This window comes from Lipotes vexillifer, unplaced genomic scaffold (genome assembly GCF_000442215.2).
Source record: "Lipotes vexillifer unplaced genomic scaffold, Lipotes_vexillifer_v1.1 scaffold870, whole genome shotgun sequence".
NCBI lineage: Eukaryota > Metazoa > Chordata > Mammalia > Artiodactyla > Lipotidae > Lipotes > Lipotes vexillifer.
Genome location: NW_006771408.1, coordinates 496,102 through 507,619, shown reverse-complemented (window position 1 = coordinate 507,619; position 11,518 = coordinate 496,102). Strand labels below are relative to the sequence as shown.

Below are 11,518 nucleotides of genomic sequence, written 5' to 3'. Positions count from 1 at the left end.
CTGCCCAGGTGGCCCCGGCAGGTGGGTGGAGGCCCCGAGCGCCCTGCTCCGGCCCGGCCCACCTCCTGCAGCTGGATCATCTCGGCCTCCATGCTCTTCAGCTTCTTCTCGTTCTCCTTGGCCTGCGCCAGGATCTCGTCGCGGGAGGCGCGCGTGTCCTCCAGCTCCCGCACGCAGTCCTTCATCTGGGCCTGAGGGCAGGGAGGAGAGGCTTGGTGCCACCGTCCCACCGCTCCCGTGTGCCCACACCCCCGCACAGGGATGCCCCGCCGACAGGGACCGACGGCTGGGCCTCAGCCTGTGGCCACATTCAACCAACATGGCTATAAAAGGGCAGAAGAGTAAAGACAAAGCTTCCCTTTATTCTATACCATCTTTACACGCTCTTAACTGTTAGGACCTACGAAGCACACCTGCGGCAGCGTTAGTCCCCGGGTGGGTATTAGGCCAGCTACGTTTTTGTTTACTTTCTACCACCTCCTGTTGATTTGAATCCCGCGCTCTGGGGCCATCCCCACTGCTCCAGGTCAACGGCCACCTGCCAGGTTAGTCCCGGCAACATGGCGCGGTCATGTGTCCTTTGTTCACTGGTGATTCGTCTTCACTCTGAAGATCTTGGGAAATAGTTGTGTTTTTTTTCCCTTTGCAGATAAATCCCAAATTGGGATTCCCCAGGCCAAAGGATACAACCCTTGCTGGGCACGGCCAAGTGGTACCAGGTAGAGCGGCCACCGCAGTGAGAGCACCTGTGCCCTACGACCTCGCAAACACCAGAGTTTACACTCGTTCTTATTGTCGCCGGCTTGCTGGATATGATGTGGCATCTCAGAGCTGGTTTTTTACACTTATTATTCTTTCATTACTGATGAGGCCAAGTATGTGTTCTGTGCTCCGGGCTGCTTCTCTGAACCATCAGCTTGGAACCTTCCACCACTGTCCGTTAAGGCTGGGATGGGTCACGTCTGGTTTATTCTAGAAATCTGCCACTAAGTGACTATAACGCCATTGCACTTCTAGGTTTACACTTGTTTGTTTCTTTGTTTAAGGCACTCAAAGACAACAATCTTACTGCAAGTTTGCTTCCGGCTAGTTTGTTTCTGCTCAGCTTCTGGGTTTCCATCTGTGAGATGGAGCTAAAGGCACGCAAGACCTTCCTCGGGGAGGGCAAGGTGGCACTTCCTAGCATTCATCGGCCACCCCACTAGTGTCCCAGCCCCATGCTGAGCCCAGCGCTGCCGTGTGCAGCTGGATCTGGTTTGATCCAGCCTGAGCTCACCTGCAGCTTCCGCAGCTGTTTGACGGCTTCGTCCCGGTTCTTGTTGGCCGAGTCAATGTGGGCCTCCAGGTCCTTCAGGTCCATCTCCAGCTTCTTCCGAGCGGCCACGGCCATCGAGCGCTGCTTCCTCTCATCCTCCAGCTCAGTTTCCATCTCCCGCACCTGGGGAGAGGCCAACGGCTCAGGAGGCCGGACGTACCCACAGACCCTGCCTCAGCTCCCGGCCCGGGTGGGCTTGGTCCAGGTCCCGGGGCGTCCACGGGGCGTCCAGGGACAGGGAGGACTCCTGACCATAAAACCCTAGCAGAGGGGGCCACTGACCCCCAGGCAGAGGATTGGAACGTGAGGACGTGGAGGACGTAATCAGGGGACTCCGCCAGTGCCGGTGGAAGGAGAAAGGAGCCCCCAGAACCGGGGCTCCCTGCCCGCCTCTGCCCAGGGCAGCGGGAGGGCCGTCCGCACCTGTCTGACCAGCTGCTTCTTTTTCTCCTCGCTCTGCTCGTCGCGGCCCTGCAGGTCCCTCTCGAACTGCGCCTTCATGGCCTGCAGGTTCACCTCCAGCCGCAGCTTGGCGTCCTCAGTGGCCTGCAGCTCGTCCTCCAGCTCCTCGAGCTGGGTCTTCATCTCCTCCACCTGCTGCTCCAGGGCCCGCTTGGACTTCTCCAGCTCGTGCACCTGCCGCCGACGGGACACGGTCAGGAGCAGAGGGGCACGAGGCCGCCAGGCCCCCAGCCTCAGTGTCCGTGAGCCCCTAATCCTTCGGGTCCTGAGGCCATCTCCCTCCCCAGCACACCCCCGCCCCAGTGCCGGCCGTGGGCTCGGGGACTCACGCTCTTGCCAACGTCGTCCTTGGAGCTCATGAGGTCCTCCATCTCCGCGCGGAACTGCTTGTTGAGCCGCTCCAGCTCCGCCTTCTGCTCCACGGCCTCCTCCAGCGCCCGGGCCAGAGACAGCGCCTTGGTCTCCTTCTCCCGGGCCTCGGCCTCTGCCCGGTCGCGCTCCTCTGCGTACTTGGCAGAGATGGTCTTCTCCTCGGCCAGGAGCTGGGAGACAGGCGGGCACCGTGAGGCTCGAGCAACCGGCTCTCAGAAAGAGCTCAGGGCCCGCTGGCCTCTGGCAGGTAAAGCATCCGGGCCCGAACTCCCTGGGGAAGGAGGGTCCCAGGGGCCAGGACTGGGGGGAGGGGGACCAAGGAGAGCAGCGAGCCGGCTGCTTCCGATTGCGACACGTGCCGTGCAGCGTGTCCTCATAAGCAGACGAAGGCGGAGATGGCCTCTGCCACAACCCATTGGAGTCTGTGTAACTTTTATTACTTAGTAACCAAGGTTCTTTATGACACTCAGTGCCCCTTCCGGGAGAACCCACAGGAAGTAAATATTTCACCCTCGGGACCCGGAAAGCCCCTGGTTTTCCTGAATGACTGCTTGGTGTTTACCTTGAAAAGAAAGTGAATCTGGCTGCTCAGAGGCGCAAATCCCTTGTGGCCCCCCTCCAAGGACGTGAGGCAGCTTTTCCCTGCGCTGGCCCACCCTGACCGTGTCCTCTTATTTTCCCCCCTCCCCCTTCCCTTTGCTTCAGCACCTCTTTATTCCATGGGCTTATTTCCTAAATGGGACACAGATGGGAAACGCTTTAGACTGCACGTGTGACTTCACACTTTGCGTAACTGCTACGTTAGTACAAAAGCAGCTGTAGTGACAGCTGTGCTCAATACCTCTGTCCACAACAGGCAGTGGGCGCCCTCGGCCAGTTTGCCGACCCCTGCTTTATTCCATTTTCCTATCCCACCCCACTGTCTGCGTCTCGGTAAGCTGCCTCAGATCTCCTGGAGCAAGCAAGAGTTACGAACGTATAAAGAAACATTCTAACTAGAGAAGATTTGGAAAACATAAAAAACCAAGAAAGGGGAAAAGTTGCTCCCAAACCTATCCTGTGAAGACACCCAGTTCTGAGCGCTTTCTTCCCAGGCGCCTCAACGAGCTGGAATCCGGGAGGGCCCTCTGAACGCCTGCCCAGCAGGGCCTCCTCCCGGGCTGGGCCCGAGGCAGGGTGTCTGCAGAGGGGAGGACATGAGGCCGTGGCAGCACCGACGACACCCACCTGGTCGAATTTCTTCTGCTTCTTCTCCAGGTTGGAGACACTCTGCCGCTGGTGGTCCAGGTCCACGAGCAGGTCGTCCAGCTCCTGCTGCAGCCGCGTCTTGGTCTTCTCCAGCTTGTCGTAAGCGGCCGCCTTCTCCTCGTAGCGCTGGCTCAGCCCCTCCAGGTCCTTCTGGAGCTTCCTCTTGGCCTCCTCGGCCGTCTCCAGGCACCCCACGCCGTCCTCCACCTTCTTCCTCATGTCGGTGACCTGGGCGGGAGCAAGGGGTAAGGAGGCACCCAGCACGGCACCTGCTCGGGTAACGTGGCCACACCTGGGACAGCTGGGAGCCGGCCTGCCACCCGCCAGTGGAGGAATGGGGCGCCAACCCAGTTACGGAGACGGCTCCCCCAACCACTTCCCGCTCCCTCTGGGGCCAGGGAAATGGAGCTTCTGCAGAGGGCAGGTGCCTAGCGCATGGAGCCCAGGGGAGGCGGACACCGCAGGTCAGCTTGGGAAGGCCTCTCGGTTGTGACCCGCACCAGCCGCAGACGGAGGCCTAGAGTGGGAAGCCTCGCCTCCTCCCCTCCCCTCCCCGAGGCAGCAGCCTGGTGCCCCCTGCCTGCAGGCGTCCGTCTCGCAGCCCCCTCCTCGCATCTGGACACACAGCTGCCACCGTGCCCACACTCCCTACCGCCATCCAGGTACCCTGTACCCTCCCCGACCTGGTGCAGATCTTCTGGCACGTTTAGGTCCTAAGACAGGATCCGGAAGAGGGCCCTTGGTCTATCTTTGGCCCGGACCCTTTCAGAGTCTAGAGAAGACTCCGACCTCCTTCTCATAACAAGGTTTGAACGCGCATAAAGCAGAATGCGCAGGATTACCAAGAAACCAATATAGAAAAGTGCAGGTGTCGGGTATGTTTTAAGACTGTGATTCAGTAACCATCGTGCTTCTTTATCAGCACAGCAGATAGCAGGCTCCTGAGTAGCTAGGAGCACGATGACCTTCCCAAAGCCTGCCCTCAGCTCGGACACGATGACCGGTGGTTTCTACTGAACAGGCCACCGGCACTGCTAGGGCCACGGCTTGTTGCCTACGTTCATAACAGAAGAAAACGCCGGAGGCCAGCTGGAGATTGGTGAAGCGAAGATGTACGTCTCCTCCACCCAAGTTCATGGGTTCCCAAATTCTCCTTGGGGACCCCAGGCATGAGCCCTGGTCTGGGGAGGGCAGGAGCTTCCCCCAGGGGAAGGTGTCCAGCTTGGGGAGGCCTGGGTGGACCCAGCGGCAGGGCTGTGCCCTGGAGTCCAGAGGGGCGCCCTGCCAGAAGCTCCCCAGCCTGCAGGCTCCAGCCCACAGTTCCCAGGGGTGTCTTGCGGGGAGCCAGCTCCAGACCTGGGCGTGGAGGGTGGCGATCTGCTTCTCGAGGTTCCGCTTGGCCTCCTCCTCCTCCTCCAGCTGCTCCTTTAAGGAGCTCTTCTCATCCTCCACCTGCTTCAGCCTGGTGCTCAGACTCAGCTTCTGCCGGTTCTCCTCCTGCAGGAGCTCCTACTCCGAGAACAAGGAGGGCAGGGGCTCAGGACCCGCAGCGCCAGGGCCTCGCGGTCCCCATACCCTTGGTGGAAGAGGGGAGCAGTCCCTCGGATTCAGGGGGCAGCCAGCAGAGAGCTGGCAAGGAGCCGGGAGGACGCAGAGAGCCCGCGGATGCAGGGGAGGATGCTCTGAGACAAAGATCCAGAAGCCTGGCAGCTAATGCCGTGCGGGCACAGGGACCCGTTGCCGCCCTCACCTGCGTGTCCTGCAACTGTGACTCCAGAGTGGAGAAGTCCTTGGTGAGCTTGCTGGACTTGCTGTCCGACTGGGTGAGAAGACCCGTCACATTGTCCAGCTCGACCTGCGCACGAATGGGAGACAAAGCCCCGTGAGTTTGACCACGACTGCTTGGGCCCTACCTCGGCTCTCTTGGCCATGCTGGACCTGAGTCACAGGCTGAACCCCAGAGGCCTCGCAGATTGAGCCAGGTTGCGGAGACAGAGAGAGAGAGAGAGAGAGAGAGACAGAGAGAGAGAGACAGAGACAGAGAGAGGGAGGGAAAGTCAAACCCTCAGGAAATTTGTTTCACTATTTTAAGCCAAAACTACCTGATTTTCTTCTTTAATGACTGGTTTTATGACCAAATGTCCCAAAGATGCCATTTCCATTGGAGGGAGGGAGGAGAGAGGGGGAGGGAGAGAGAGAGAGAGAAGAGCGGGAGCCCTGGCGATGTGGGCCAGGACCCAGGAGGTCCGGCAGAGGCCTCACCTGCAGCTTGGAGACCTTGTCGGCCAGCTCCGTGCGCACGCGCTCCCCCTCGGTGAACTTGACCTGCAGCTCCTGAAGCTGGGCCTCCACCTTCTTGCGCTTGTGCTCGGAGTCCCCCTTGCCCTGAAGCAGCACCTTCACCTCGTTGGCCAGCTCCCCTCGCTCATTCTCCAGGGTCTGCTTGGTCTTCTCGAGGTTGGCTTTCACCTGGCAGCGGGGAGAAAAGCGAAGACGTGAAAGGGGGCACCTGTGACGTGAGGCTGGTCTTTCTAACATCATCGAAGATCCGGCGGATCCAGACCCAGAATCGGCTGCCTTTGCAGCAAAAACGACACGGGGCAAGTCCGGGGGCTGACGAGCTGGCAAGGGTCCCAGACTCGGAAGGCTTGGGCCTGATGTGAACTCAGCACCCAGCTGGGGCTGGACACCCGGCACGTGTGCTCCCCCAGCTCTCACACCATCCCTGCCCGGCCTCCTGCACCGGCTTCAGGGAGCGTCCAAGGGCAAGATGCCATCGTTGCGGATGTTAAGATTTTAGCTGTTATTATAGGATGACGGAAATTATAACTGTTCGTAGGTAGACTTCCAGGAAAGCCTCTTGAAAATTTGATGTTCAAAGTAACACAGTGATGTTCTTCCAAACAACATAAAAGCCGAGTTTACAGAATAAACACGACAATCCCAATCTAGTCCGTACTGAGCCGGCCACAGCATCACGGGCAAGTTCAAGGGTAAACCGGACCCAGCGTGAATGCAAAGTCACTTTGGGTGAAAACAGCTAAAGGACCAGGCAAGGCTTCAACCTGCCCAGAACCAGGTGGAAATTGAAGGTAGACAGGTAGACAAGGCAGGTTTCTGGAAATATTGTACAGGTTGCCGTATGGAAGAGCCTCTGCCTTCTCAGGCTGCCATCAAGGGTGGCTGTGAGCTGGAGGCCACCGGATGCAGGACTGGTCTTGTTCAGGAACTGCCCGGCCACAGCCGAGAAACCATCTGGGGTCAACATCCCCAGGGTTCTCCTACGAAGACTCCAACTGACCACCTGTTGGGGGTGTTCTAGGGAAGGGACGGGCTTCAGAAAAGGGGGCCCCGACGGCCCTCTGAAACTCAGTTTCAGAGTCGCTCCAATTCCATGAAATTTTCTGGTCTGGCAGGTTGATGAACAAGATAATAATGAGAATAAATGATTCTTGAACAACTTACCGAGCCCTTACCATCTAAGTGCCTCACATGTTACCAACTCCAACTCTCACATTAATTGTAGGAGATGGGCTATCATCAGCCTCCCTTACAGATGGGGAAACTGAGGCACAGAGGGACCTATATCCCCAAGTCACACAGCCACGAGGGGCTGGCGCCTAGAGTCCGCAAGGGCCCCCTGACAGTGGCAGAGCCTCACGGAGCCAGTCCTGGGGAGGCCCACGCACCCGCTTCGTCTGCTCCAGCTGCTCTGCCAGCTCCTCCACGGCCTGCGAGTGCTTCTGTCTCATCTCCTGGATCTGGGCCTCGTGGGTCTTTGCTTCCTCCTCAAGGGTCTTCTTCAGAATGTTCACTTCCTGTTCACGTTTGGACCTGGACAGAGAAACGCCCTCAGGAGGGAGGCCAGGGATCCAGGAGCGATGCTGCCCTGGGGCTCTTCTGTGGCAGCAGAGAGCACCCGGCAAGGGGCACTGGCTACCCCAGGCAGCTTTCTGCCCGCTGGCCTCTCTCCGTGGTCATCCATTCTATAGCCCAGGCTCACAGACACACTTTTTTTTTTTTTTTTTTTTTTTTAATGTACCGTAGGCCTTTTATGTAAGGAATTGGATTTTATTCTAAATACGAGAAGCCAGGAGTGAGTTATAAGCAGATTAATTAATTAATTTATTTGGCTGCACCATGCAGCATGCAGGATCTTCGCTCCCCAACCAGGGATCGAACTCGTGCCCCCTGCAGTGGAAGCGCAGCGGCCTAACCACTGGACTGCAAGGGAATTCCCCACAGTCACACTTTGTAGAGGCTTCTGTAGCCTTTCAGCTTTAAAGCCCACCCTTGCCTCACCCCAATTCCTTCTACTCTAGGGAGAAGCCGCTGAGGAATCCTCAGCTTCCGAGCTCTCTGCTCCATGACAACAGGCCACTGTGTGTATGCAGAGACTTGGGGTCCACCCCTCCCAGGCCACAGCCTCCCCTTCCCTGCACCACCACCCCTATCCCTCAGTGACTGGGGCAGTCGGTCCCAAGACACACCTGAGCTCCTGCTGGGCAGCCGTGGAATCCAGAGTGTCCTCCAACTCTGTTTTTAGAGCCTCCAGCTCTTCCCCGAGGTCCCGTTTCTGCTTCTCAGCTTTATTCCTGGCAGCACGCTCAGACTCCAGGTCTTCTTGGAGTTCAGAAATCTGAGATTCCAGCTCCCGGATCTTCTTTAGGGCCATGTTCTTCTGGGCGGCTTCTTCTTCCACTCTGCCAAAGAGAGCAACAACATCAGGACGAGGTCACTGTCACCTACGGAGAGCAGAGTCTGCAGAAAAGGCTTCAGAGAGGTGCAGCCAAAGTCACTTCTGGCAGTCATAATCATGGCCCTTAGGAGCTCTTCTCAGCAAAAACATCTGACGCATCCAGAAGACTTAGCGCTATTCCACTTTGAGAATTCAAAAACCTCACAGAAGAATCATTTCATTTTCAAAATTAAGACTCAGTCCTTTGAACATTAAAAAAAAAAAAAAAGAAATCTTTAACTGAAAAAAAAAAAGGAAATAAAATGCTACAGTCCATGATTACAGCAACTAAGTAGAAATACAAATGTGCTCCAACTTTGGGTGATAATGATGTGTCAGTGCACGTTCATGAATTGTTAACAAATGTTATCACCCTTGCGGGGGAGGTTGCTAATAAGGGAGGCTGCTCACGTGGGGACTTGGGAATTCACTGTAACTTCTGCTCAATTTTGTTATGAATCTACATATGCCTGGAAAAATAAAATCTATTTTTAAAAAGCATGCCTGTAGCCATGAAATTTTAAAAAGGAAAGGAAAGAATTGCTATGATTGGATGACTAGGGTTGTGCATGAATTTTGGGGGGATTACAGATGACAGAGAAGCCTCAGACTGCGCTTTCAGTGAATAGAAAATGTTTTGTCATTAATTGGCTTCCAAGACAACAGCAGAGCGCGTGCCCACAGTTCACTGATGCACCGAGAACCACAGCAGGGAGCACGCTGAGAGTGTGGGCACCACCGGCTGATGCTCTGGCCCTCACCTGGCCAGGGCAGCCTGGAGCTCCTCCTCTTTCTTGGCCAGCTGCACCTTGAGCTCAGCAATCTGAGCCTGCAGCTCGGCGATCTGGTCACTGAGGTCCGTGGAGTCTCCCTCGAGCTTCCGGCGGGTCTTCTCCAGCTCCTGACGCTGCTTTTCCTCTCTTCGCAGGCGCTCTTAAAGGAAGAAGGGAGACATGCGAACGGACCCCTCAGTGGCTACAGATCCGTCTTTGTCTTCAAATCTTACATACAATGCCAAATATTTGTTACAAAACATCCGTGCTGTTTAAATGATCATGATTCACACTCGTACCCAACTCCTGGATGAAGGGAAAGAACGTCACCATGAGCTTCCAAGTCCTTGTCTCTCCAACCCCACCCACTGACCCTTCCCACCAAGGGAACTATTCCCCCAAAGTTCATGTTTACAGTTCCCTCATTTCCCTTTGAGGCGCCACCATGTCTGCCTCCCTAAAAATTATAACATTTAGTCTTGCACGAATCTGAACTTACATTAGGGATCTGTCCTATATGAATTCTATGGAGATGGTACAGCGGGGCCAGAGTCCAATGGGCTTTACAACTCCTGTTATGACATCACCTAGGTGATGTCTTTACCTTTCTGTGCCTCATCTGAGTAGTAAGGCTATAAGACAAGCTACTTCCTTAGGCTGTTGGGAGGCTCAAATGTGTTGGTATCTGAAAGCACCTGGAACCGTGCCTGCCCATAGACTGTGCGCAGTAAGGGCTGGCGACTCTTATTCCTCATCTTACCTTTGTCGCTCAACATTAAAATCTTGAGATTTAGCAACTCAAGTGTCACTGTAATCGATCCATTTGGACTTCTGTCTGTGTATGCCACCATGTGAACACACCACAACTCATCTGTCTATCCTACAGCTGATGAGCACTGGTAGGATAGATGGGCACAGCCTACAGCTGTGTGCCCTCCTGAGCCACGATGCTGTGAGCGTTCTTGCCCATGACTCCCAACGCACACGGACAAGAGGGATGGGTTGCAGGCAAAGCTTCAACCTCACTAGGCACTGGCAGATTGTTCCCTGAAACTGTCTACCAATTTATACTCCCACTGGCAGCGTGTGTGTGTTCTGACTGTTCTACATCTTTGGCAACGCTTGTTAGTGTCAAACTTTCACGTCTGCCAATCCAGCTGGCCTGCTGCTCCAATATCTCCTGGATGATGGAGTCTTTCAGACTATTCCCAGGTGAAGAGATCTCTGTGTCAGGACGTCTCTTCCCCTTGATGGCCTGAACACCTTAACCCAGGAGGGGCCAAGAAACCAAGCTGGGAAAATTCTCCTAGCGACCAGCCTAGATGGTTTCAGCCCTACGTCCACTGGGCACTGACAACCGTCCTGCGCACCGGGCTGCCCCACGTCTCCCCAGAGGGAGCAGCGGTTTCTGGCTGGAGCTCAGAGCGACCCCCACCCCCCGCCAGTGGTCTGGGCTCCCCTTGCCCCCTGTTCCACTCCTCTCAAGGGGCAGGGGGACAAGGGGTCCCCAGACAGCACAGACCTGGGCTTGTGCCATCCTCCTAGCCACCACGGATCCCAGGGCACAGGGAGATGGAGGCATGATTTGTCTCCCTGCCCCACGTGAAGCAATGGCCTCTCGCGATACCTGCCCGGCATCTTACCACACACACAGCATGTCCATGCGCACTATTTAGTTCATTCCTCGCACTCACCCTTTTGCTGTGTCCCCTTAGAGGTAAGAGAAACTCAAGCTCACGGAGACTAATAGGTACAAGATGACACAGCTAGTAAGTGGCAGAGTCGCAGTCAAACCTAGAAGCTCCTAGGAAGTCTCAGAAGCTTGTGAAACGCATGGTGCGCGACACCGAGAGAAACGCCAGAGCTCGATTCTCAACACTCGTCACTTGGGGGAGCGCCCCTCCCAACCCGTGCCTGGAGGTCCAGACTCCACAGGGAGCGGGCGCTGACCCCCATATCTCGAGGGCAGCGGCCGGATACCACGGACCCCAGCCTCGCCTGCACAGAGCGAGTGGGAGACCCGGCCGGCACTCCGGCTCCCGGCAGCGAGGCCCGGGCTGGGCCCCCGAGCAGGGGACACTCCAGCGACCCCGAGTCCGACCGTTCCTGCCGCCACCCGCTTACCCTCCAGGTCGGTGATCATGGCCTCGTGCTTGTTCCTGAGCTTGGCCAGGCTCTTGGACTTCTCCTCTTCCTCCGTGAGGTTGGTGGTGAACTCGGCTATTCTGTCTTCCAGAAGCTTCTTCTCCTGGGGGGCGAGGGCGGGTCAGAGCTTAAAGCCAGTTGAGCGCGGAACACGCCAGCTCTCCTCAAGGCACGGCTCACCCAGACATTGAGGACTGAATGGTGGGGCGGGGCCTTAAACACCTGGTCAAGTTCATCAGGATTTCCTAGGTCAAAGGAGTCCCTCTGAGAGGTCACTAGCTCCCCTGCAATAGCTGGGTAAGCCTCCTTGGGACCCAAAAAGGGGGTGCCCGAGCCCTTCCTGGGCCTGCGTCACCCCTTTCTGCTCAGGTGAGAAGAGCCGCCAGGTGACAGTGAGGGTCAGCGAGGGAATTCAGGGCAGGCGGGATGGCGCCACCTTCTGCATGCCTCCAACCTCCCCCTTCC

General features: G+C 56.7%; 1 protein-coding gene across 3 annotated transcripts in view; it reads right to left on the bottom strand.

Annotated features, from left to right (window-relative positions):
• MYH9 (myosin heavy chain 9) overlaps positions 1 to 11,518 on the bottom strand; it is a 63,125-nt gene that overhangs the window by 4,726 nt on the left and 46,881 nt on the right. For all 3 annotated transcript variants that reach the window (XM_007446739.1, XM_007446738.1, XM_007446740.1), the window contains 12 exons: positions 11,033 to 11,156; positions 8,897 to 9,068; positions 7,888 to 8,100; positions 7,087 to 7,231; positions 5,660 to 5,866; positions 5,148 to 5,252; positions 4,754 to 4,906; positions 3,377 to 3,625; positions 2,107 to 2,319; positions 1,739 to 1,951; positions 1,277 to 1,438; positions 63 to 191 (listed from right to left, as the gene is read on the bottom strand). In XM_007446739.1, coding sequence (XP_007446801.1) covers positions 63 to 191; positions 1,277 to 1,438; positions 1,739 to 1,951; positions 2,107 to 2,319; positions 3,377 to 3,625; positions 4,754 to 4,906; positions 5,148 to 5,252; positions 5,660 to 5,866; positions 7,087 to 7,231; positions 7,888 to 8,100; positions 8,897 to 9,068; positions 11,033 to 11,156 — 2,085 coding nt within the window. The remainder of the gene's footprint in view (positions 1 to 62; positions 192 to 1,276; positions 1,439 to 1,738; positions 1,952 to 2,106; positions 2,320 to 3,376; positions 3,626 to 4,753; positions 4,907 to 5,147; positions 5,253 to 5,659; positions 5,867 to 7,086; positions 7,232 to 7,887; positions 8,101 to 8,896; positions 9,069 to 11,032; positions 11,157 to 11,518) is intronic.